The sequence below is a fragment of the Antechinus flavipes genome, chromosome 5 (genome assembly GCF_016432865.1).
Source record: "Antechinus flavipes isolate AdamAnt ecotype Samford, QLD, Australia chromosome 5, AdamAnt_v2, whole genome shotgun sequence".
In the NCBI taxonomy this organism is placed as follows: Eukaryota; Metazoa; Chordata; class Mammalia; order Dasyuromorphia; family Dasyuridae; genus Antechinus; species Antechinus flavipes.
The window spans coordinates 218,506,628-218,534,420 of record NC_067402.1 but is presented as its reverse complement, the minus strand read 5'-3'; the positions used below and the strand labels follow the sequence as shown (position 1 = coordinate 218,534,420).

Genomic DNA, 27,793 nt, shown 5'->3' with positions numbered 1-27,793 from the left:
TTCATTTACAGTTACTTGCTCAGATAAGTTGTGGAGAGTGGATTGGGAAAGAGGAGAGGACAACAAAGTATGGGAAATGAGAAAGTTGTGGTGAGTGGTCTTTTTGCTTTTTAAAAATCTTTAGAGGACAAGGTTTTCCAGTTGTATAAAATGTTATTTGGAGTAAAACTAAAGATGAGTACCAGAAGACACTTTCTGGAAGGCCACTAAAATTTATTTTCTTGACATTTTGATTGATTTTTTTTGTTTTTTTCTCATTGGACCTGAAAAATTGTCAAAATGTATCCTTCCTCTTTTCTTTCAGAAGTAAGGGTATGAGTATGTTTTTAATAATTCTTGGACTTCACAAAATCTGATTATGATCTGAAGACCTTGAGAATTTATGATTTTGTAATGGGGGCAGGGAAGAAGAATGTTGGCTTTATGCATAAACCCATGAGAGGTGATGGCCAATTCCTCTTGAACAATAAGATTATTATCATAAATTAGTTGCTGGAATTTTACTAACAGGCATGAATTCCTTGCTTGCATATGGTATCACGTGAGTTTGAATTGAAAAGTATCCTAGGCATCATTTAATCCAACCGATTTATTTTGTATCACAGAAAAGGAAGTTGGGACTGTGAAGTGACTTGCTAACAGATAACACAAGTGGTAAGTTGCAGAATTGATCTTTGAACTTGGATTCTTTTGGGTCAAAATTCACTGTCTTTTGTCTACCTGGTCTTAAAATAGATAAACTTCTTTGGGTATTTAAGACATTAAAACTTTCTCAACTAATACTTTGGTTGTTATGGGGATAAACTACTATTTATTTTTGCGACTATTTACTATTTAACTGAGAGCAAGATAAGTGCCTGCTGGAGATTAGAAAAATTTATTTAGAAAGATTGTCCTATTCTTTGACTCTGACTACATAATGATTGTCTAGTTTGTGCAGTAATGAAAGAGAGAGAGTGAAGCATTGCCTAGAAGAACCAAGGGATGGAGTAATGGGAATTTTAGTGTGGTGAAGGTATTTAAAATCTTTTTTTTTCTGGAGTAAGTTTTGGAAAAAGAGAGAAAAGGAACCTTTAAAAATTGTTTTACCAATTATTAATTACTTTTTATTTTCAAAATACATGCCAAGACAGTTTTCAATATTCATGCTTGCAAAATTTATTTGTTCCAAATTTTTCTCCCTCCCTTCCCCCACTTCTTAGATAGCAAGTAATCCAATATAGGTTAAACGTGTAATTCTTCTGAACTTATTTCTACAATAAAAAAGGTAAAAATACTAAAAAAAAAAATTGTTTTACAAGATTTGGGCTGTCCCTCCTCCCTCTTTTTGCATGTAATAATATATTTTTTATGTATACATATATTGGATTTAACCTATATTTTAACATATTTAACATGTATTTGACAACCTGCTGTCTAGAGGAATGGTTGGGGGGAAGGTGGGGAAAATTTGGAAGAGAAACTTTTGCAAGGATAAATGCTGAAGGGGCAGCTAGGTGGCGCAGTGGATAGAGCACCAGCCCTGAAGTCAGGAGGACCTGAGTTCAAATTTGAACTCAGACACTTAACACTTCCTAGCTGTGTGACCCTGGGCAAGTCACTTAACCCCAACTGCCTCAGCAAAAACAAAAACAAAAACAAGGGTAAATGCTGAAAAATTACCCATGCATATGTTTTGTAAGTAAAAAGTTTTAATAAAATTAATATATATTTTTTTCCATTCATATGTAAAGAAAATTTTCAACATTTTATAAGATTTTGCGTTTCAAATTTTTCTTCCTCTCTCCTTCTCTCCCTCTTTTCTCCCCAAGACAGTATGCAATATGATATAGGTTACATATGTACAATTATGTTAAATATTTCCACCTTAGTCATGTTGTAAATGAAAAATCAGAATAAAAGGGAAAAAACATGAGAAAGAAAAAACACAAAAAGTAAAGATAGTATGCTTTGATCTGCGTTCAGACTCCATAGCTCTTTTTCTGGATGTGGATGGCATTTTTCATCATGAGTCTTTTGAAATTATCTTAAATCATTGTATTACCGAGAAGAGCTAAATCTATCACAGTTAATCACCACACAATATTATTACTATATACAATGTTCTCCTGATTTTGTTCTTTTCACTCAGCATTAGTTCATATAAGTCTTTGCAGGTTTTTCCGAAATCTGTCTACTTATCATTTCTTATAGAACAATAGTATTCCATTACATTTATATGCCACAACTTGTTCAGACATTCTCCAATTGCTGGAGAAAGAATTGGAATTTCCAGTTATTTGGCATCCCCCACAAACTGCTATATTTTGGTACATGTGAGTTCTTTTCCCTTTTTATAATCTTTTTTGGGATACAGACCTAGTAGTGGTGTTGCTGGACCAGGAGGTATGGAAAGCTTTATAACCCTTTGAGCATAGCTCCAAATTGCTCTCTAGAATGTTTTGCATCAGTTAATAATTCTACCAAAAATGCATTTGTGTTCCAATTTTCTCTCACCTCCAACTTTTATCCTTTCCCTTTTCTGTTTTATTATGGGATGTACCTTTAAATTTTATTGTCAAATCTCATTTTTGAATCTTATGTATTTTCCTCTGGCAGGGATGATAATAGTATTGCTGGTGGCATGGACATGCCTGATAAGAAAATATTTGAACAAATGAATTCTGCTATGTTTAAACTTCTGATAACCTACATTTAAAGTAGAAATAGTATAAATAAGAAGTGCTGCAACAAAAGGAAACGATTTGTTTTTAATAGTAAGAGGTGACATTTATTTATTTTTCTTAATAAAATTTTATCTTTCCAATTACAATTGAAGATAGTTTTCAACATTCATTTTTGTAAGATTTTGAGTTCCAATTTCTTCTTCTTTTCCTTATCTCTTTCTTCCCCAAGACAGCAAGCAATCTGATATGTTATACATGTACAATAATTTTAAATATATTTCCATACAAGTCATGTTGTGAAAGAAAAATCAGGACAAAAGAAAAACTCAAAGAAAAAGCAAACCAAAAAAAGGTGAAAATAGTATGACTTGATCTGCAATCAGTCTCCATAGTTTTCTCTCTGAATGTGGATGGCATTTTCTATTCCATGCCTATTGAAATTCTTTTGGATTTTGAGAAGAGATAAGGCTATCATAGTTGATCATCACATAATCCTGCTGTAAATGGATAGTGTCTTTACTCAGCATCAATTCCTATAAATCTTTCCAGACTTTTCTGAAATCAGCCTGCTCATAATTTCTTATAGAACAATAATATTCCATTATATTCATATGCCATAAGTTATTTAGCCATTCCCCAATTGAGGGCATTTACTCAATTTCCAGTTCCTTGCCACTACCAAAAAGGCTACTACAAAATTTTTGCATGTGTGGATCCTTTTTCCTCTTTTTTTGATCTCTTTGGGATACAGACCCAGTAGTGATACTGATGGATCAAAGAGCATGCAGAGTTTTATAGCCCTCTGGATATAGTTTCAAATTGCTGAAAGTTCTATATTAAAACAGGAATAGAGCCAGGAATATTTCTTTCTCTGAAACTGAGTTGTAAGTTTTTATAAGATTTCTGTATACTGATATGAAGGTTGATCACAATAAATATAACATATGACATATAAAAAATATAACAAAAGGCAGTAGCTGCCATAAAATCGACTTTTTTTCAGGCTTTAAATGTATTTTGGAGAGAAATGCCTTGATAATTTTTAATGATTGCTCACATTCAAAGATGTTTACAAAGTTTTGTTTTTGTTTTTGGCTTTGTGCCCATTGTACTTTGTACATAATAAAAGCTTAATAAATATTTGCTCAATTGAAATGGGTGAGGTAGTGTACTGTGAAGTCCATTTTGCAGATGATAAAAGTGAATTTCTGAGAGGTTTGATTGGTCTAGGGTCACACAGATACTATGTTTTGGAACTAGGCTTATTGACTCCAAGACCAGTGCTCAGATGTTCACTAACTGAGTGATCTTGGGCAAATTTCTCCTTAGTTTCCTCCTTTGTGAAAGGAGGATAATAATTGCATGTATCTTAAAGGGTTGTTGTGAAGATCAAATGAGATAATACTTGCAAAGCACACCACCATACCTGACCTATACTAGGAATTTGCCATTTAATTTATTTAAATGCCAACTATTATTATCATTAAGCTTTAGTCCTTGATTCTCTTGTCTCTTGTCTAACTGACCCCTTTCTCTTTTTGTTTAGTAAATTTATTTATTTTTAAAACACATTGTTTTATCTAACATATACAGGACTGCTTGCCATCTAGGGGAGGGAGGGGGTGGAAGGAGGGAGGGGAAAAATTGGAACAGAAGCGAGTGCAAGGGATAATGTTGTAAAAAAATTACCCTGGCATGGATTCTGTCAATATAAAGTTATTATAAAATAAAATAAAATAAAATATAAAAAAAATAAAACACATTGTTTTATGGATCATTTTGGGAGAGAAAAATCAGAGCAAAAGGAAAAAAACCATGGGAGAGAGAGAGAAAAAAAAAAACAGAAAAAAGAAGCGAACATAGCATGTGCTGTTTTACATTAGGCCTTCTTAGTTCTTTTTCTGGATGCAAATGGTATTTTCTGTCTAAAGTCTATTGGGATTGTTTTAGATCACTGAACAACTGAGAAGAACTAAATCTTTCATAGCTGATAATCACACATTCTTGCTGTTACTGTTGACTGAATCCTTTCTTTCAGATCGTGTGTCTGGAGTTACTTGTCCTAATCTTGTCTGGGTTGGGTGCTAAATAAATCTCTAAGTTCCTAGTCAAGATTCAGCTTGGCAAGACTTCAAGAGAGCGTCAGACCTCACCCATTTCCCAATAATGGTTCCATATGCAGGAGCCTAAAGCTTCTCTTTCCTTGGCTTCCTAGTGAGTCTTTCTTTAGGCTTTTGGCTTGCAAGAACTTTAGAATTGCTTCTTTTACTTTTGTGTCAATATCCATAATCCCATTTAAGTCTTGTCTTTGCTTCCTGGTTCCCTATGGAAAAGATCCTTCCTTATCTGGTCTCTGAAGATTTTTCTTTGAGCATCAGTCCTTTCCTCCCAGTCACCACTTTTTAAAAAAAATATATAATAATAGCTCTTTATTTTTCAAAATACATGCAAAAGATAGTTTTCAACATTTACCCTTGCAAAACATGGTGTTCCAAATTTTTCTCCCTCCCTCCCACATTCCTTCCTCCTCTGTAGAGCAAGTAATCCAATATAAATATGTGCAATTCTTCTAAACATCTTTCCACATTTGTTATGCTGCACAAGAAAAATCAGATCAAAAGGGAAAAACTTGAGAAAGAAAAAACAAGCAAGCAAACAATAGCAACCAAAAAGGTGAAAATATTATGTCGTGATCCACATTCAATTCCCATAGTCCTCTGGATGTGGATGGTTCTCTCCATCACAAGTCTATTGGAATTGTCATAAATCACCTCATTGTTGAAAAGAGCCATGTCCATCAGAATTGATCATCATATAATCTTTTTTTTTCATAATGATAACTTTTTATTGACAGAGCCCATGCCTGGCTAATTTTTTACAACATTATCCCTTACACTCACTTCTGTTCCGACTTTTCCCCTTCCTACCATCCCCCCTCTTCCCTGGGCAGATGGTAAGCAGTCCTATACATGTTAAATATGTCACAGTATATCCTAGATACAATATATGTTTGCAGAACCGAACAGTTCTCTTGTTGCATAGGGAGAATTGGATTCAGAAGGTAAAAATAACCTGGGAAGAAAAACAAAAATGCAAACAGTTCACACTCATTTCCCAGTGTTCTTTCTTTGGATGTAGCTGCTTCTGTCCCTCTTTGATCAATTGAAACTGAGTTAAATCTTCTCTTTGTCAAAGAAATCCACTTCTATCAGAATACACCCTCATAACAGTATCGTTGTTGAAATATATAAAATCATCATATAATCTTGTTGCTGTGTATAATATTCTCTTGATTCTATTCACTGTTCTTAACATCAGTTCATGTAGGTCTCTCCAGGTCTCTCTGAAATTATCCTGCTGATCGTTTTTTTTAACATAATAATAATATGCCATTACATTCATATACCACAACTTATTCAGCCATTCCCCAACTGATGGACATCTATTTAGTTTCCATTTTATTCCCACTACAAAGCATTTTGGACATATCATTCACCACTTTTTTTCAGCATCTTGATGATCTCAGTGGCTCTGATGTTTGGAGGCTCTCTTTAACTCTCTGTCCTCAATGATTTACCTAAAGCAAATGTATAAGCTGAAACAAGAGCAGATGTAAGGGACACTGGGCTTAGAGTCAGGAAGATTCATTTTTATGAATTCAAATCTAGCCTCAGATTGTTTATTGCTCTGGGAAACTCACTTAACTGTTTGCCTCAGTTTTCTCAATTACATCTCTGTATCTCTACCAAGAAAACCCCAAATAGGGTCATGAAAAGTCAGGCACAATTTGTCTTTTTCCTTTAGATCTACTCTCTTCTTTCCCAGAGGTCAGAAAGCTACAAGTCATTAAGTCTAGGCTACCATTGTTCTCTTCCTTGAGTGTAGTGTCTACTAAATCTCCCAGATGATGTGCTTCCCAGACTCATTCTTCTTTCTCTCCCAAAACAGGGAGCTCTGAAACAGGCAGCTTAGTTGTGCTAGATCTTGAATCTGAGTCCCAATCATGCCTCAGATACTTCCTACTGTTGTGGCCATGTCAAAGTCTCTGATTTATTCTCAATTTCCTCATCTATAAAATGGGAATAAAACTAGCACCCCCACCTTCCTAGGATTGTTTTGAGACTCAAATGAGGTAATAATTGGAAAGTGCTTAGCATAGTGCCTTGAACATAGGAGTACTCTATAAATATTAGCTATTATTAAAATGGGGAAAATAAAAGCATCTATGTCACAGGTTGTTGTGAAGATAAAATGAGATAATATTTACAAAATGCTTATCATAATGCCTGGCACATAGTAGGTCTAGCTCTTAATATTTAAAAATTAACTGTTAGTAATTATCATTTGACTAAGATATACTTTAAAATTTCATATTCACAAATTTTTCACAATTCACAATTTTTCATGAGCAAAGTTTATCTAAACTATCAAAGGGGATTCTGAGAATATTTGTTATATTTAAATTCATTCTGCCTAGATTTTTGGCTTTTTTTAGGAAAAAAAATTTGTTTTTTCTTTATATGGCTTCAAAATTTCTTTCTCTCCACAGATTCCTGGTTGTCTTCCTGGTTGTAATCCTCTTAACAATTAGTCCACATCATTCTACTCCATATAACACCAGTGAAAAGAATTCAGACTATCTGTTTATCTGAAGGAAGAAGGTGGGCTTTGGTCTTCACATAGGGAGGGATATAGATTTACCCCAGCCAGAAAACAGAAGAGGGGAGGGAAAGGAGAAGAGAAAAGAATATAAGAATATGCATATGTCTGCTTGAACTTTGAAATCATGATAACTAGGAATGACATGGCATGAATGCTGTGTGCAATGCTGGAGTTGAAGGGAGTGATAACATTTTCTTTATTCTCTCTGTTTGTTTCTCTCTGGAAAGTACCTGTTGTAGAATTTTCACTTTTCGTGTTGATTGAGAAGTATTCATTCCAGAGACAACAATTCCTATTGAGTCACTGCTAAGAATAATTTCATGGTTGATTAATTCTTGAAGGGCACCAAAGTGACATCACTGATATAGTCGAGATAACAAACTGTCCAACTGTGGCTTATCAGACTAACAAGAGCTCAGAATGCTTTACCACTGATTGGGCACAAATAGTTCATGTAAACATTTGGAATGGATTCTCTATAAATTTGTGTATCTCACATTTCTTTGAACTACTTCAATTCTGTTTTGCTCATAGAACTTTGCACTTTCTTCAAGGGCAGGCTGTGCTAGGCAGTCCTGTTCCAGAGTCTCTCATATCATGCAATTAATTCCCAAGTTCTTCAGAGCATTTTTATAAGCATTGAAGAAATAACTCCTGACACCAGGACTGTGGAACCTCTTTGTGGTCAGAAACCTCAATCATATAGTCCAATGCCTGAAAGTGGCTTCTGGGGTCCTGGATTCAAGTTTTCTCTCTGCCTTATATTGGTAATATTATATTGATAACTGTAGGGAAATTATTTAATCTCTAAATGACTTAGGCAAGTCTCTAAGCCTAATAATTTATAGAGCAGGTACTTACCTGTTCTGGTAGAAGTAGCTCTCTTTGCTCAGAATTCTCCATTAATGAAATCACAAGTCTGGTCTATAAGGAAACTATTTTTAAAAAATGGCTTCTGGAAGATTGAAAGACAGCAGAACAGATGACATTTTTCTCATGCTTTATTTATAGTGAAAGACCAATTGCATCCATGTGGCTCTACGTGGCCTGCCTCATTGGCCTTTACTATCTCTTTCGCTGGTATCGGGAGAGGCAGGTGGTGAGCAATCTCGAGGACAAATATGTTTTCATCACCGGCTGCGACTCTGGATTTGGGAACCAGCTGGCCAAGCAGCTGGACCTCCGAGGTCTGAGGGTGCTGGCAGCCTGTCTGACAGAGAAAGGAGCTGAGCAGCTGAGGCATCAGACTTCAGACAGAGTAGAGACAGTGATCCTGGATGTAACCAAGACAGAGAGCATCACGGCGGCTGCCCAATGGGTGAAGGAGCGTGTGGGAAATAAAGGTATGAACGAAACAGAGCCATTGTTTCATTTCCTTAAGCAGGAAGAAGGGATATGTGGGGTTTGAAAGATTCATTTTGTCATTTAGGAGGACAGTTAAGGCATTTTGTTTTGTTGTTTTCATTTGCTTTGTACTTTATGCTGGAAAAAGAACACTGGGGACTTAGGGTAGTTGTTTCTAATTTGGGACTAGAGGATTTAAAGGCATTATTTTTAAACACCAAAAAACTTGACCAAGATTGTTTAGAAAATATATTTATAAAGTACATATTTTTCCCTCCACTCCTCTCCCCTAGACAGCAAACAATCTAATATGTGCTACTCTTCTAAATATATTTCTCTATATTCATTATGCTGTGCAAAAATGTCAGATCAAAAGGGGAAAAACACAAGAAAGGAAAGAAAAACAAGCAAGCAAATAATATCAACAACAAAAGGTGAAAATGCTTTAATCCATATTCAGTTTCCATAATTCTCTCTCTGGATGTGGATGGCATTTTTCATCACAAGTCTATTAGAATCAAATGATCTGACTCTTTGAGAAGGCTAATCCCTCTTCTTGTGTAAGTGATTCCATTCCATCTTGTCTCTTTCAATAGGTTTCAATAGATTGCCCCTTTTGTAATCCCTAGTCTGTCACTTACTTCCAATTTCTCTCTATTTATTGGTTTATTCTCTATTGCCAACAAATATGCTCATCTTCCCCATCCTGAAAAAAAAAAAACAACACTCACTTGATCCTTCCATCCCCATTAATTATTGTCCTGTATCTGTTCTGCCTTTTGCAGCTAAACTTGAAGAAGCCATGAACTATAGATTCCTTCATTTTTTCATCTCTCATTTTCCTTGTAATCTGATACAATCTGACTTCACATACATAGAGTTACTAATGATCTCCTAATTGCCAAATCAGATGGCCCTTTCTCTGTTTTCTTTTTTTTTCTTATAACAGTCCCCCCATCTTTATAATACATGCAGACAGTCTTCAACACTCATCCCTGCAAAACCTTATGTTCCAAACTTCTTTTCCTCCCTCCCCGCTAGACAGCAAGCAATACAATACAGGTCAAATATGTTCAAATCCTCCAAATACACCTCCACATTCATCATGCTGCACAAGAAAAACCAGACCAAAAAGATTAAAAAAGGGAAAAAGAAAAAAAACACCAAACAAGTAAACAACACAAAATAATATTCCATTACATTCATATATCATAACTTATTCAGTCACTCTCCAACTGATGGGCATCCACTCAATTTCCAGTTATTGGCCACTAAAAAGGGCTATCACAAACATTTTTGCGCATGTGGGTCCTTTTCCCTTTTTTAATAATCTCTCTGGAATTTAGGCCCAGTAGAGACACTGCTGAATCAAATGGTATGCATAGTTTGATAGCCCATTGGGTATAGTTCCAGATTGCTCTCCAGAATAACTGGATTCGTTCACAGGTCCACCAACAATGTATCAGTGTCCCAGTTTTCCCCGCATGTCTTCCAACATTCATCATTATCTTTTCCTGTCATCTTAGCCAATCTGAGAGATGTGTAGTGGTATCTCAGAGTTATCTTAATTTGCATTTCTCTGATCAATAGTGATTTAGAGCGTTTTTTTCATATAATTAGAAATGGTTTTTATTTCTTCATCTGAAAATTGTCTGTTCATATCTTTTGATCATTTATCAACTGGAGAATGTAAGCCCTAATATTTTTTAATAAAGGTTTCTATTTTCAAAACATATGCATAGTTTTCAACATTCACCCTTACAAAACCTTGTGTTCCAAATTTTTTCTTCCTTCCTTCCCCTATCCCCTACATGCCAAGTAATTTCAATATATGTTAAACATGTGTAATTTTTCTATACATATTTCCACAATTGTCATGCTGCATAAGAAAAATCAGATCAAAAGGAAAAATTAGGAAGGAAACAAAATGCAAGCAAACAGCAGCAACAACAAAACAAAAAAGTGAAAATACACTCAGTCTCCACAATCCTCTCTCTGGGTGCAGATATCTCTCTTCAGTACAAGTCCATTGGAACTGTGAACCCAATTTTGCATCTCTTTTCAGACTTCTCAAACTGGACATCCAGTAGACATTGTAAACTCAATATATCCAAAGTAGAATTCATTATATTTCCCCTAAAATCTTTCCTCTCTTCCACCTGTCCTACTATAGAAGTGGGCAGCATCATCTTCCCAGTCTTTGAGGCTTAAAAATCTGGAATCATCCTAGACTTCTTATGTTTTCTCCCACTTCTGTCCTACCCCCATATCCAACCTGTTACCAATGTGAGGGATGTAGAAGACCCTTACCCCAAATGACTACTCAGAAATTACTCAGTAGAAGGCAGAAAAGTTGTTTATTGAAAAATGCCCGGAGGATGAGCCATCCTATCACAAGATAAGAAAAAACAAAGCTCGTGATAAGAGGGCTAAAGAAGTAGTAAAGATGCATAGCTTTTATACAAGAGATTACATCACAAGTAAGAGAGCATTGAGAAGGGGAGGGGGACGCATCTAATTGGTTATTGCTATTCAGAAAGATTGGAATGGAAGGTTTCTATTTCCCCAAAATCTCCTGATTTCCTCTGAACAGAAAATCAGGCCTTCACGCTTAATCAAGCAGATTGGTCCATCTAATAGACTAAATATTGATAAATGTCAAATACTGATAAATGTCATCAGCTCAGGTTAAGTAAATACGTTTATAGCTGACCAAGGCTCAAGTAAATATGGGCCTGCGCATATTATACAGGTCATAGGGGAAACACAGAAATAATGAAAATAAAATACAGAAAGAGAATTCATACATTCCTGTAAGTTCTTCACCTTATCTCTCTCTATTCCACACACCAAGAACTGCTGATTTGACTCCTACAACATTTCTTGAATAAGCCCCTTCTTTCCTCTGTCACTGCTATCACTTTAGAGCAGGCTCTCATCATCTAACTCCTGAACTATTGCAATAGCCTCCTGATGGATCTGCCTGTCTCAAGTCCCTAAAATTCAGATCTGATCCTGTCATCCCATTTACTCAATAAATTCCAGTGGCTCCCTATTTCGAACAATATCAAAAGTTTGGTATTCAAAGCTTTTCCTAACTTAGTCCTTTCCTATCTTTCTAATCTTTTTATACCTTATTTACTGACATATACTCTGACGCAGTGACACAGATTCTTTTACCCACAAGACACTGAACTGCAATGTTTCTTAACCACCTCTGCAAGGATTATAGGAGGAGGCATCTTTTCATATCTCTTTTTTGGGGCCAAACTTGTTTTTTGTACTTTTGTAATAATCAGTTTGAGTTTTTTTTTCTTTCCCTTTTTGTTGTTAGCTTCATGTGTTCATCTCTTTAAAAATTTACTTTTGCATTAAAAAAATCCAATAAAAAGTTTAAAAAAACTAAAAAAATTTTTTTCCATTAAAAAATTTTTAAATGTTTACATCAGCCACATTTCTTATCTACCTTTCCACTTGCTTCCAGAGAACCATTCTTTACTAGAAAGAATAAAAAAGAGGAAGGAAAACACTTTTGCAAAGCTAACCAGCATATCAAAAGCCTGATGTAATATGTAGTATTTCACATCCAAATTCTCCCACCTCTACTAAGGAAGCAGAAGTGCCTTTTCACATCTCTTCTTTTGGGATCAACCTTTATCATTATAATTTTGCATCATTCAGTTTCCATTGTTTTATTATTATTCTTTTCTTTAATATTTTAGTCATTGTGTATATTGTTTTCTTGGTTTTCTTTGCTTTATTTTGTATCAGCATTTCCTATGCTTCTCCCTAGTAATCATATTCACTATTTTTTATAGTTCTGTAATAAACTTTTGTGTTTCTAAAGATATTCTTGACTTGGGTTCCATATCTAGAAAAGAGAGAATATTTGTACTTGATAATATGTTAGATTCCTTATTAAATTAATCAATCAACTAATTTGGTTATGATCTGGAATTTCATCTGTGGGGAAAACAAAAAGAGGCAAAAGATAGTACCTGACCTCAAAGAGCTTATAATCTAGTGATTGCAATAATCATGAACATGCAATTAATTATATCAGAGGCAGAGCCCAAACTGAGACCTTTCTGACTCCAAGGCTCTCTTTTCTATACTGACTTTCATTAAAATCATTAAGTTTGTAATATATTACAATCTATAATTAAGATTAGCCTAGGAGAGCTCTACTGTCCCTTCCCAATCATACATTTTAATGCACTTGTGATTTTGATTTACATTTTTGTAGGACTCTGGGGCCTTGTCAATAATGCAGGAATTGTCTTCCCACATATTTGCACTGAGATGATGACTAAGGAAAACCTCACAAAGACACTGAATGTCAACCTGATTGGATTAATTGAGGTGACACTAAACATGTTACCAATGATAAGACAAGCCAGGGGGAGGATTGTCAATGTCTGTAGCATCATGGGGAGAATGGCAGCCTTTTCAGCGGCCTACTGCTCTTCCAAGTATGGAGTGGAAGCTTTTTCGGACTGTCTGAGGTAACTATTATTATATTTTATTCATCCAAACATCCAAGGGAGAAGGAATGGGGTCAGGGAGAATGTTTCAATTTCTCATGTAGATGGGGCCCAGAACTAGGCAGTGAGTGAAGAGAAAAGGATAGATACCATAAGCAAAGTAGGAGAATAAGAGATAGTTTATCTAACAGATCTTGGAAAAGGGAAACAATTATGACCAAAGAAGAACTAGAGAACATTATGAAATGCAAAATGGGCAACTTTGATTTCATGAAATTAAAAAGTTTTTGCACAAACAAAATCAACACAAACAAGATTTAAAAGGAAGTACAAAACTGGGGAACATTTTTTACAGTCAATGTTTCTGATAAAGGTCTCATTTCCAAAATATATAAATTATATTTTTGTCAAATTTGTAAGAAAATAAGTAATTCCCCAATTGATAAATGTTGAAAGGATATGAACAATTTTCAGATGATGAAATTAAAGCCTTCTATACTCATATTGAAAAAATGCTCTAAATCACTATTTCTCTAATCAATAGTGATTTAGAGCACTATTATTTAATTAAAATAATAAATAAAAACAATAATAACAAATTAAAATAAGTCTGAGATACCACGTTACTCCTTTCAGATTGGCTAAGAAAATATTGATAAATGTTGGGGGGGATATGGGAAAACTGGGATACTAATGCATTGTTGGTATAGTTGTGAAGTGATCCAATCATTCTGGAGAGCAATTTGCAACTATGCTCAAAGAGCTATAAAGCTCTGCATACCCTTTGATTCACTAGTGCCACTATTGGGTTTATATCCCATGGAAATCAAAAAGGAGGGAAAGGACTCACATGTGCAAAAAAGTTTGGAGTAGCTCTTTTTGTAATGGCAAAGAAAACGGAAAATGAATAGATGCCTATCAATCAAGGAATGGTTGAACAATTTGTGGTATATGAAGGTAACAGAATATTATTGTTCTATAAAAAATGATAAACAAAGTTAATTTAGGAATACCTGGAAAGATTTATATGAACTGATGCTGAGTGAAACAAGCAGAACTAGGAATACAATGTACACAGCAAGATTGTGCAATGATCAACTATGAAAGACTTGGTTCTTCTTAGCAGTTCAGCAATCCAAGGCAATCCCAATAAGCTTTGGATAGAAGATGCCATCTGCATCCATAGAGAGAACTATGGAGACTGAATATAAATGAACATATGCTATGTTCATATTTTTCCCTTTTTTCTTCTGTTTTTTTTTTTCTCTCCTGAGTTTTTCCCTTTTGTTATGATTTTTCTCTTTGTCTTTTTTTTTTTTTTGGTTGAGGTAATTGGGGTTACATGTCTTGCTCAAGGTCACACAGCTAGGAAGTGTTAAGTGTCTGAGATAAGATTTGAATTCAGGCTCTCCTGACTTCAGGGCTGGTGCTCTATCTACTGTGCCACCTAGCTACCCCGTTCTGATTTTTCTCTTTCATAAAGAAACAAGTATTTTAAAAAATAATGTACATGTATAATCAGGAAAAAAAAAGCAGTTAAAAAAGCAACAACAAGGAAGCTTTCTTAAAACAACAACAACAACAACAACAACATGGCAAGATCTTAATGAACTGATACAAAGTGAAATGAGAAGAAGCAGATCATTGTGCACAGTAATAGCAATGTTGTAATGATAATCAACTGTGAAAGTCTTGATTTCTCTGAGTAACATAATGACCTAAGCCATTTCCAAAGAACTCATGAAAAAAAATGTTATCCATCTCCATAGAACTGATTAAATCTTAGTGTAAATTGAAGGGTAATTTTCTCACTTTCTTAATTTATTTTGCCATATGGCTACTTTGGAAATACGTTTTGCATGACTTCACATGTATAATGGATATTATATTGTTTGTCTTCTCAGTGGATATGAGAAATGTGGGAATAATGGAGAGAATTTGGAATTCAAAATCTAAAAGGAATAATAATAAATTATTTCTTTAAACATACAAAAGGAGAAAGGGATATATCTGAGAGATCTTGTCAAGGTAGAATTGACAAGACCTGGCAACTACATGGATATAAGGAGAGAGTGAGAGTGAGAAATTGAGGATTTCTTCAGGGTTGGGAACCTGAGTGACTAGAAGGATTATGATGACCTCAACCAAAATAGGGAGATTAGGAAGAGCAGAGGATTTAGGAATAACGATAATGAATTTTGTTTTGGAGGTATTGAGTTTTGAGATACCTTTGGGATGTCCCATCCATCTGGAGATGTTCAGTACATCTAGTTGGTGACATGGGCTTAGAATTTAGTCAAATCACCAAGCAATTATTTAATTTATTTTTTCATTATTATTATTTTTTAATAGCTTTTTATTTACAAGTTATATGCATGGGTAATTTTACAGCATTGACAATTGCCAAACCTTTTGTTCCAATTTTTCCCCTCCTTCCCCCCACCCCTTTCCCCAGATGGCAGGATGACCAATACAAGTTAAATATGTTAAAGTATAAATTAAATACAATATATATATATACACATGTCCAAACAGTTATTTTGCTGTACAAAAAGAATCACACTTTGAAATAGTGTACAATTAGCCTATGAAGGAAATCAAAAAGGCAGGTGGACAAAAATAGAGGGATTGGGAATTCTATGTAGTAGTTCATAGTCATCTCCCAGAGTTCTATTTGAACTGATTTGAATCCTCTCATTGTTGAAGAGAACCAAGTCCATCAGAATTGATCATCGTATAGTCTTGTTGTTGCCATGTATAATGATCTCCTGTTCCTGCTCATTTCACTCAGCATCAGTTCATATAAGTCTCTCCAAGTCTCTTTGTATTCATCCTGCTAGTCATTTCTTACAGAATAATAATATTCCATAACTTTCATATACCACAATTTACCCAACCGTTCTCCAATTGATGGGCATCCATTCATTTTCCGGTTTCTAGCCACTACAAACAGGGCTGCCACAAACATTTTTGCTCATAGAGGTCCCTTTCCCTTCTTTAGTATCTCTTTGGGATATGAGCCCAGTAGTAACACTGCTGGGTCAAAAGGTATGCAGAGTTTGATAGCTTTTTGAGCATAGTTCCAAATCGCTCTCCAGAATGGTTGGATGTGTTCACAATTCCACCAACAGTGTATCAGTGTCCCTGTTTTCCCACATCCCCTCCAACATTCTGCATTATCTTTCCCTGTCATTCTAGCCAGTCTGACAGGTATGTAGTGGTATCTCAGAGTTGTCTTAATTTGCATTTCTCTGATTAATAATGACCAAGCAATTATTCATCATCTGTTATGTGACAGGAAGAGAAACTAGGAATGGATATATAGCTGTGATTGTGATCTGCAAAGAGATGATAGTTAAAGCCATTAGGACTGACAAGATTATTAAGAGAGCAAATAGAGAGAGAAGAGGACCTATAATAGAGCCCTGGGAAATAGTGCAAAGGGAAAGAATGTGTATGGTGATGAAGTGAAGGAGACTGAGAAATGGCCATAATGAGAACCAGGAGAGAGCATTGTTATAAAAACTAGGGAAGGAGAAAGTGTCTAGAAATAGGTGCTGGTAATAATACCCAATAGTAGAGCTATATCAAGAAGAATGAAAACTGAAAAAAAGGACAATGGAATCGTCAATTAAGAAAGCATGAGTAATTTTGGAGAAAACAGTTTCAGTTGAGTGATGAATCTGAAAGTCAGATTCCAAGTATCTGGGAAGTGAGCAAATGGTGAAAAAGTGGAGGCAATAACTGTAGATAGATTTTTCTATCAGTTTCATTTTAAAGGGGAGGGAGGATATAAAACAATAACTTTTGGAAATAGTAAGATTAAATAAAATTAAAACAAAATTAAAAGATGCTTGGTCCTTGAAAGAATGTTGGATCCAGTGAATACGGAGAGTATGAATGACTATCCAAGGTCAGGCAGAAGATATACTTAGCAAACTCCATTTATTAATCTGAACCTCAGGGTTTACATATATTATTTAAACTAGTGTTGGATCAATACTACCTACCTCCAGATAGTGCTATATACCTTTCAGGGTTAGTGTTTAGACCATACTTTGACACTTCAATTCATCTTATTTAGTAATAACAAGATGTCTATTGTAACAGGGTTGTCAATAACAGAAATGATCAAAAGTGAGATATTTGTCAAAACAGAGTTGTAAATATCAGAAATGATCAATGGCATGGTATTTGCCAAACAGAGTTGTAAATGACATAGCTATACTGTCTTGTTCCTGTCATATGCACTCTCCATCAAGATTATCCTAAATTTATGTAGAAAATATTGTTAAGGAAATAGTGAGTCAATCTTTAGAGCAGAACCCTCACAGAGAGCAAGTCTCAAGCAATACCTGGACAGGACTCCTCCTGTTCATGGATCCACTCAATACTGGCCCTCTACAGAAGGATGGCTGTGACAAATCTGGACAGTGTATTAAAAAGCAGAGACAGCATCTTGTTGACAAATATCCATACCATCAAAGCTATGGTTTTTCCAGCAGTAATGTACGGTTTTGAGAATTTGACCCTAAGGAAAGCTGAATGCCATAGACTCAATTCTTTCAAAATTTGGGTTTGGAAAAGACTTCCGAGAGTCCCCTGGACAGCAAGAAGGTCAAATCAGTCAATACTGAAGGAAATTAATCCATTAATTTGGAAGGGCAAATACCGAAGCCGAAGCTTAAATATTTTGGCCACATAATGAGAAACAGGACTCACTGGAAAAGATCCTGATTTTGGCAAAGAGTGAAAGCAAATGGAAAAGGAAATGGAAGAGGATGAAATGGATAGATGGTATCATAGAAACATGATCTTGGATTGACTTCAAGAGAAAGTGGAGTGTAGAAGGACCTGGCATACTATGATTTGTGGGGTCATAAAGAGTTGATCACTACTGAATGACTGAACAACAACAAGAACATATGTAATTATTTTTAAAGATGAGGGAGAAGATATATTGTATTGCATATTTGTAAGCAGAAGGGAAGCAACCAAAGGATAAAGAGAAATGGAAAATTAAGGGGAAAAAGGGAATAATCAAAAAAGCACAGTCCTAGAGGAGACAGGACCAAAGATACAAGTATAGGAATGCTCCTTGGTAAGGACTACATTTGCCTTTAAGATTGAGGATTCCAAGCATATTTGTAATTGTCCTTAGGGATTGTGGTCAGATTGAAGCATTATGTGTCTAGTGGATACAGACGTAGTCATATTTCAGTGTTCCGCTCTATCTCTTGGATCTGGGTATTTTCTTTGGCCCTCATGCTTGGGATGCTATCCCGTTTTATCTTTGTTTCTTGGCTTCATGGGAGGAAACACTATCAAAAATTCTTCCTGATCAGGATTCCTCTTTATTCCTCCCTCTTCCCTTCCTTCTTTCCTTCCTTCCTTCTTTCCTTCCTTCATTCCTCCCTTCCTTCCTTCCCTCATCCCTTTATTCCCTTCCTCCTTCCCTCTCTCCCTGTTCCTTCCCTCCCTCCCTCTATTTCTTCCTTCCTTCCTCTCAGCTGATTTCATCAGTGTGGGGAGCTCCCAAAGTAGAGCTCCCACTGGCAATGCGGATTTGCCATTTCTAGTTTTAGAGAGTTATCTAAGGATAATCAGGGTCAAGGTGATTTTCCCATAATTCAGCTTGTCTATTATGTGTGAGAGGACAAATTTGGACTCAGGTCTTTTGGACTCCAAAAACATCTCTCGATTCATTAGTCCATGGTACCTTCCCCCAAAAAGATACTTAAATGTTTCTTGAGTGAATTAATCAATACTAAGAGACTTGTAGGGGGAGCTTGTTTTTGGTTATTGGTATATTTTCTCTCTCATTAGATTATGAATTTCTTGAGGACAGGGATTTTTTTTCCCTTCTTTTTGTAATCCCAGTATCTAGGCACAGTACCTGGAGAACAGTAGGCACTTAGTTCAATAAATAGATTGATACCAACAATTTCAAAACATTATTCAGAATAAATGAATACTCATTGGAGTATTACTAGCCTCATTTTGTAGATGAAGTGTGCCCAGACTAGATCGGGTCCTAGCCTGAGTCCTTGGTCTTAGAAGAGGAATGAGGAGGTGGGATTCCTATGGATGGTCAAACATGGAGTCCATTTATTTAGAATTCTCTCAGCCTTATATACCCTAATATCCTTATATAACTATAGCAACACTGTGCATGTGCTAACTATATACTAAATGCAGGACCAGATAAGCAACTTGCTATTGTATGTATGACTCTTTGCCACCTGGTATCAGTCTGCTTCAATCTCAACACAGGTTGTCACTGCCCCTTGACTTCTCAGGTAGGCCGAGAGCCATTAGGGGAAATGGGGAGCCAAACCAGACATTGTTGGCAGGTTCCCTCTGGGTTGAAGGGTCTTATACCTTACCTAGAGTTCCCCTATCTATGGCCCTCTACATGAAGAAACAGCATTTAAAAGAATTTAAAAGACTTATCTAGGGATCACAAAGCTAGCTGATAAATTTGGGGGTAGGTATTTGATTTAAATTGTTTAAGTTACTGCAGCCTGTAGGGATTGGTTTCTGCTTGAATTTGATTCAGTTGATCTAGATAGTCTCCCTTGAATGCTAGAGCTGCGATCTCGAGATTTCACAACTTCTTGAATTAATTTGCATTTTCTTTCTAGGAACATTAAACGTGAAGATGTTTTTAAATCATCCTGTTAACTTGGATCTTTTTCAGGCTTGAAATGCAATATTTTGGAGTGAAAGTCTGCATCATTGAGCCTGGCTATTTTAAAACGAACTTAACCGCTGAGGAGAAGTTTGTTGAGAATATTAAAAAGTCGTGGAATGACTGCTCAGTGGAGATTAAAGAAAGCTATGGACAAGAATTCTTTGAGAAAAGTGAGTTTCTCTCTATGGATTGCAATGGTGTATTCTGTGAGGGGGGGAAATAAAAGGATGAATTTAGGCATTTACAAGAATATCTTTGAATGGGAAGGGTTAGCAGGAAATGATATTCTTGTGTAGACTTAATAGTGATATTTTGAATAACAAATTCTCTGAGAATAAATCTTACTGACACTTATTATTTTATTTTATTTTACATTTCTCCACATTTTATTCCCTAATTTCTCTCTATTACTCTCATTCCAGACTATTCTTCCCTTTTTATTTTATCTTTTTTAAAAAAGCATGTTTTTATTTTTTCTCAATTACATGTAAAAACAATGTCAATATTTATTTATTTATTTTTACTGCTTTTTGAGTTTCAGTTTCCCTCTTATAGCTCTTCTTTTGTTTCTAGTATATTTATTTATTTTTAATACACATTAGTTTATGAATCATCTTGGGAGAGAAAGATCAAAGTAAAAGGGAAAAACCATGGGAGAGGTTAAAAAAAAAAAAAAAACCAGAAAAAAGAAGTGAACATAGCATGTGTTGATTTATATTCAGTCTCCTTAGTTCTTTTTCTGGATAGAGATGGCATTTTCTGTCTAAAAGTAAAAAGCTGGAAAAATATTTACAGTCAGTATTTCTGATAAAGGTCTCATTTTTAAAACGTGAAGAATTGTGTCAAATTTATAAGAATACAAGTCATTCCCCGATTGATAAATGATCAAAGAATACAATTTCCAGATGATGAAATTAAAGCTATCTATAGTCATATGAAAAAATGCTCTAAATCACTATTGACTAGAGAAATACAAATTAAAACAACTCTGAAGTATCACCTCACACCTCTCAGATTGGCTAAAATGACAGGAAAAGATAATTATAAATGTTGGAGGGAATATGGGAAAACTGGGACACTAATGCATTGTTGGTAGAGTTGTGAACTGAGCCAATCATTCTGGACAACAATTTGGAACTATACCCAAAGGGCTATAAAACTGTGCATACTCTTTGACCCAGCAGTGCCATTACTGGGTCTGTATCCCAAGGAAATCTTAATGGAGGAAAGGAGACCCACATGTGCAAAAATACAGCAATTCTTTTTGTGGTGGCAGAGAATTGGAAAATGAGTAGATGCCCAACAATTGGGAATGGCTGAACAAGTTGTATTATATGAAGATAATGGAATATTATTGTTCTATAAAAAATAATGAACAAGCTATTTTAGAAAGGCCTGGAAAGATTTACATGAACTGATGCTGCGTGAAACAAGCAGAACCAGGAATACATACATTGTACACACTAACAGCAAAAATGTGTAATGATCAATTATGAAAGACTTGGTTCTTCTTGCTGGTTCAATGATCCAAAGAAATCCTAATAAATTTTGAACTCTCCCTATCTTGGGAAGGCAAGTACTTTGATAAAGATTGTACATGTGCAGTCATATAAAACATATTTCCATGTTAACCATGTAGCAAAAGAGAATATAGATTTTTTAAAAGACCCAAGACAAATAAAGGAATTCTCTTTTTTTCCTTTTTGATCTGGTTTTTCTTGTGCAGCATGGAAATATGTTTAGAAGAATTGCACATCTTCAACCTATATTGGATTGCTTGTTGTCTAGGAGAGAAGGGAGGTAGAGAGAGAGGGAGAAAAATTTGGAACACAAGATTTTGCAGGAGTGAATGCTGAAAATCTTTGCATGTATTTTGAAAAATAAAAAGTTGTCATTATTAAAAAAAGAAAAAATAAAGTTAAAAAAGTATGCTTCAATCTGTACTCATACTCCATCAGTTCTTTTTCTGGAAATTAAAAATAAAATTTTTAATTCGTGGAATAAAACAAGTATTTCTAAAATATGGTATTAAAAAATAGAAAATTGAACATGAAACTGCAAACCCATTATGTACAACTTGCTATTCCTTCTAAATATACAAGAAATTGTCATGTAAATTTCTTTTCCTTTTTTTTTTTTCCTACCCTGCCCTGGAAAAGGACACCATTAGACAAAAACAGGTATATTCTTTCTCTGGCCACAGATAGTGTTTCTCTTCATATGTCCTTTATTTTTAATTTTTCTATTTACAATAGTCAAAATGACTTAGTTACTCAAAGTTGTTTTAAAAACAATATTGCTGTTGCTATATATAATGTTCTCTTGGTTCTGCTCATTTTGCTCTTTACCATTTCAGGCGAGTGTTTCCATGACTTCTAAGATCATTGAACTCATGATTTCTTATAGCATTTTTCATCATAAGTCCTTCAAAATTCTCTTGCTTCATTGCATTGCTGAAAATAGCAAGTCTTTCACAGCTAATCATCATATAATATTACTGCTTCTGTGTGCAATGATCTCTTAGCTCTGCTCACTTCACTTTGCATCAGTTCATATAATTCTCCTTAGGTTTTTCTAAAACCATTTAATAGAACTTTATAGGTCACATGATCATGGTAAAACCCATCTAGTCTAACCTCTTCATCTTACAAGTGAGAAATTTGAGGTCTAAAGAGTATGTTTCCAAGGTTTCATAGGTAATTGAGAAACAGATGAGGAACTCAAATCCAGCTCCACAGAATACTTTCTGTTGCTCTATTTCTAAACTTTGTTCATTTGGTTTACAATGGTTTACAATGGTTTACAATGACTACATTCGTTATCCCATCTGATTCTCTCAATAATGTCAGTGGGGGAAATAGTAGGGTATTATTATCCTTTTTAAATACATGAGGGAATGGAGATTAAGAAAAGTTAAATGATTCACCTGTAGTCACCCAGTTCAGAAGCATTTAAAGCAGAATTTGAAACTGGTTCTACTGGATTGCAGGGCTCCTCCAACTATACACATGATCCAGCCAAATTAGTTTGAAAATGGAGTAGACTGGAAAAAGTTCTATTCCTTTTGGTTCTAGGTTTATAGTATTGTCTGAAGAAAAGGGGAAGGTCACAGTTCTTTTTAAAAATAACTTAATAGGTTTTTTTTTTATTTTTTATAATTACATTGTAAAAATAGTTTTCAGTTTTCATTTTTGTAAGATTTTGAATTCCAAATTTTTCTCTCTTCCTCCTTTCCTTTCTCCCCCCAAGATAACATGCAAGCTGATATAGGTTATACAGGTAAAATCATGTTAAATATATTTTCAAATTAGTCATGTTGTGAAAGAAGAAAGGGAAAAACCATGATAAGAAAAAAATCATAAAAAATATGCTTCGTTTTGTATTCAGACTTCTCAGCTTTTTCTTTGGATGTGGATTGCATTTTCCTTTACAAATATTTTGGAATTTTCTTGGATCATTGTAATGCTGAAAAGAATCTATCATAATTGATCATTACACAATGTTGCTGTTAATAGATACAACTGTTCTTTTGTATTCAGCTCATTTCATTCAGCACCAATTAATGTTTTTCCAGGTTTTTCTGAAATCTCATCATTTCTTACAGTACAACAGCCACTTGTTCAGCTGTTCCCCAACTAATGAGCATCCCCTCAATTTCCAATTCTTTAAGGTTACACTTTTAAAAACATTTTTTCTTTTTAAAAAACTTTACTTTATTTTTTTCCCCTTTCATCTCTTCTACTTCCCCCAAGCAAACTATAGTTAAGCACTTATATATGCTATATTCATATAAATAGCCATATATGTATGTATATATGTATATATATATACACACACATACATATACAGAGACACACATATACACACTCTTTAACCCCCACATATATCTACATTCACATGCACACATATACACATCCATAAAGTAACATGTATACAGATCTACATACACACATATATGCATCCACCCACATGGAAACATGTATCCAAAATAACATCAGTATGGTTGATATATAATGTAGATAGATTTCTCTCTTAATTGAATTTTTAAGTTTGACTTATCTCTTCTTTCAAAGCTACAATATTAAGGCTCACATACATGAGAAAACTGAAGCCTGGGAAAGTTCAGTTTAAGTTTTTCAGATTAAAAGTAGGAAAGTAAGAATTTAAATCCATTTCTCCAAAAGTTTTGTGCCTTTAGAGGATTTAGAGGATAATCATTATTGTCTCTGTTGTATCTATCAAGGAATGATTTATAGTTTTAATACTTTCATAGTAGATATCTTATTGGTAGAGAGTCTTTAAGACAGCCTTATGTTTTGTGAATCAAATATTTTGTCCTAGTGAACAAACTGTAAAACTGAGGATTTTTTGAATATATTCTCTTCATTAATAGTAGTGTTTGTAAATATGATGAGAGTTACTGGTTATATTGAGATGGGGATAGGAGAAAGAAGAATTTCTAAATGGTGATTGTCCTAAATAGTGTTTATTTTATTTTTTAATTAAAAAATTTAAAAAGTTTTTAATTTTCAAAACATATTGTTTTCAACATTCACCCTTGCCAAACCTTGTGTTCCAATGTTTTTCTTCCTCCCTTCACCCCTAACCTCCTTTGCTAGAGGGCAAGCCATCCAATATATGTTAAACATGAGCCATTCTTCTATACGTATTTCCACAATTAACACGCTGTACAAGAAAAATCAGATCAAAAAGAGGAAAAATGAGAAAGCAAAATACAAGCAAACAACAAAAAGAGTGAAAATACTATGTTGTGATCCACACTCAGTCCCCACAGTTCTCTCTCTGGGTGCAGATTGCTGTCTCCATCACAAGAGTATTGGAATTGGCCTGAATCCAGTGGTATTTATTTTAAATAAACTTGATCACATGAATTTTTTAATGTACAAAATTAACCAAGTAAGGCAGGAATTTTTGTGATATCTATGGTCTCATGGGCAGAAGCTGACTGTTGGCCTTGATTGATCAAATATGATATTGCAGTCCAGAACAAAGAAGGAAAGGAGCTATAATTATGGAGGCTAGTGATAACAAACTCAGAAACAGAGATCATTAAACTGTATATAAAAATCTCTCTGGATTACCCATTGACAGTTTTAAAATGTAGCTTTATTTATGTTTTATTGTATTTCTATTTATTTTGCTAATTATTTCCTAATAACACTTTAATTTAATGTTGTGTCACTTGGGAGTTGTGGACCTTATGCTGGGCTGGGGGGCCTTATACTGGGCTGGGACACTTCTGTTCTAGGTGTAAGAGACTACTCTGGGTGATAAGGATAGAACTGGTAATCAGGATAGTATTATCAGGATATCTCAGAGTCAGGAACATGCCATAAAGGAAATGTGAATTGTTAAATTGGGGTTTAAACTCTCAGCAAAGACTCAAAGCATTTAAAGTTGGGCAGGATCCATTTAGACCAATTCTTCCATTTTACAGATGAGGCAATAGAGACCCTCAAGAAAATAAATGTCCAGGGCCATACAGGTAGCAGTGATGGGATTTGAACCCAGATTCCTTGATCAAAGATCTAATGTTCTCATTACATCACACAGCCTCTCTTAACTTCCTTTTGTCCCAATCTCTAGCATACCAAGTTTGTCTACCTTTTCATACTCCAAGTTTTTATTTTTTCATTAACATTTTTGTTTTTGTTTTTCTTTTGGGAACATATCTTTGATTTGAAAGTCAATAAGAAAAAAGTCTTGCTATTTATAATTCTCAGCTGGATAATATAGTAGAAAGAATGCTGAACCTAGAGTTAGGAAAACTTGAATTGACACCTCCCTCAGATTCTTATTAGGTGTGTAGCTACAGACAAGTCATATTACCTTACAACTTCATTTTCCTCATCTTTAAAATGGGACTAATGATAGCATTTACCTTATATGGTTGTTATGAGAATTAAAATAACATTCACAAAACACATTTGCAAACCCTAAAATGCATTGTATAAATGCTAGATATTATAGTAATAAAAACTTATTATATTATTACGTAACTAAAAGATATGTTATTGATTATTTTTTCAGTTTATGAAAGGAAGGTTGCCCACATTTCAAGGTCTAAGTTTCAGTCATTTTGAAGAAGTTGAAGAAGCCCAGTTTTCATTGAATGCTGAATGCATAGTGTGATTATCCATAAATTTGTCCAAAGGCATCAAATATTTGGATTTGTATGAGCCTCTCAATGGTTTACATTTGACTTTTTGTAAACTTATGCTACTAGATTTTAGACTGAAAAAGTGAGGAACAAAAAGGCTAAGCACTTTTTCTTTTTGCTTACAGGTCTCAGCTTTGTCAAAATAGTACTGAAGCGTTGCTGCAGTAATTTGAACCTGGTAACTGATTGTATGGAACATGCTCTGACATCCACTTACCCCCGATATCGCTATTCAGCTGGCTGGGATGCTCAATTCTTATATATTCCTATGTCATATTTGCCTACAAGATTGTTAGATTATTTGTTGTCTAAAAATTTACAGAAACCTGCACGTGCTATCTAAAGGTGTATTAGAAAGCTGACTTGTGAAGGAATTGGACATTATGAAATTTGATAATGATATTTCTGTAGTTTTTAAAAAGAAATGTATTCTTTTTAAGGTTTCTATTCCTTTGTGAAGGAGCTGCTAAATGCTTCATTAATTTGAAATCACTAGGGAATGAAGCATTCCACATGAGTAAAATTTCCAGAAAACTGAAACTTTCCCTTTTATGCACCAAAACAACAAAATGATTTAAAAATCAAAATCTTCCCAAAATGTAGGAAATATTTATCTACTTCAGTAAACAAAGCAGGCTGAATCAGGCAGATCCACATTCAAATCTAGCCTCATACACTTACTAGCTGTGTGAATACAGGAAAGTCACAACCTCTGTCTGCCTCAGTTTTCTCATCTCTAAAAGGGGGATAATAATTGTATCTATCTCCCAGGGCTTTTGTGAAGATCAAACTAGAGAATATTTCTAAACACTTTGCAAACCTTAAAATGCTTTATTATAATGTCCAGGCTAGCTCTCTGGAGGACCTCAGGGTCAGAGTCAGGGGAAGTGAAGGAGGCAGGCAAGCTGCCACATCGCTCATTAAAGATGGATCCTGGACTCTGGAGTCTGGAGCCTGAAATTTTCCCTCCTGCATGTGCTGCTGCAGAGAGACTCTGACCTTCTCCCTCAGCCCTCTAACCCTTGCCTACAATTACCTCACCACAACACATTCAGCAAACGCCAATCATCATATCACCATATTATCTAAGTATATGTTTATAGAACCATTATCTCACGTTGAGTAGGTACTTAGCCTTAAGTATTCTGCTGTTTTAGATTCAAGTACACCTTTTCAGAGTTGCAGCCCTCTAATTTTATAAAAGCTATTATGCAAATAATCATTACTATGTACTTTTGTTGAACATGATCCTTTTCTTAATGACTCTGTGCCATCCTTACATATATTATTATATAAATTCCATGTGCTATATTATAGAACAATACTGCATTCTGGGGCTGTTTGTCCCTACAGTAAATGGCCCTAGATTTCTATGGTTTCACTAATTGTGTTTCTATCATTTTTTCGGTGTGTCTAACTCTAATTAATTTACATTTGTTGATTATAATCTAAGACAAATGAAAAATTGTAGTTACTCGTTAACAAAAGCTGTTTAGTCAGTAACACTAATTTTATAGATAATTCTTAGTTAATTTGTAACCTAGATTAAAGTAGTAGTATATATTTTGCCTCTTTTGTGGAATAAAATGTATGGACTTCTTAGAGGCCCTTTTTATTTACTTATCAATCTAAGTTTTGATGGTTGAGGTTGCTAGAAATCTTAGTTAATGGATAAATGGGGTATTTGGCTAGAAAACCTACTTAATGCTGTAATGTAATTATGTAATTTTGGAAGCAAATAAAGATCATGGATTGTGATAAA

General features: G+C 34.7%; 1 protein-coding gene and 1 pseudogene across 2 annotated transcripts; one reads left to right on the top strand and one right to left on the bottom strand.

Annotated features, from left to right (window-relative positions):
* LOC127539058 (17-beta-hydroxysteroid dehydrogenase type 6-like) lies at positions 1–27,793 on the top strand. 2 transcript variants are annotated; one of them, XM_051963036.1, is made up of 7 exons: positions 1–90; positions 606–654; positions 7,216–7,327; positions 8,340–8,671; positions 12,919–13,177; positions 19,857–20,020; positions 26,157–27,793. In XM_051963036.1, exons 4-7 carry the CDS (start codon positions 8,359–8,361, stop codon positions 26,372–26,374), a joined length of 954 nt encoding a protein of 317 aa, XP_051818996.1. In that variant the 5' UTR covers positions 1–90; positions 606–654; positions 7,216–7,327; positions 8,340–8,358; the 3' UTR covers positions 26,375–27,793. The 2 variants fall into 2 exon arrangements, with proteins under 2 accessions (XP_051818996.1, XP_051818997.1); XM_051963037.1 differs by lacking the exon at positions 7,216–7,327.
* LOC127539059 (retinol dehydrogenase 16-like) overlaps positions 24,104–27,793 on the bottom strand; it is a 50,521-nt pseudogene continuing 46,831 nt past the window's right edge.

What these genes read in the sequence shown, in the direction of transcription:
- LOC127539058 (XM_051963037.1), top strand. Translation starts at nt 8,359, where the DNA reads ATGTGGCTCTACGTGGCCTGCCTCATTGGCCTTTACTATCTCTTTCGC. An exon ending in GGAGCGTGTGGGAAATAAAG is followed by an intron (nt 8,672 to 12,918) that starts GTATGAACGAAA and finishes ACATTTTTGTAG; the next exon opens with GACTCTGGGGCCTTGTCAAT. An exon ending in ACAAGAATTCTTTGAGAAAA is followed by an intron (nt 20,021 to 26,156) that starts GTGAGTTTCTCT and finishes TTTTGCTTACAG; the next exon opens with GTCTCAGCTTTGTCAAAATA.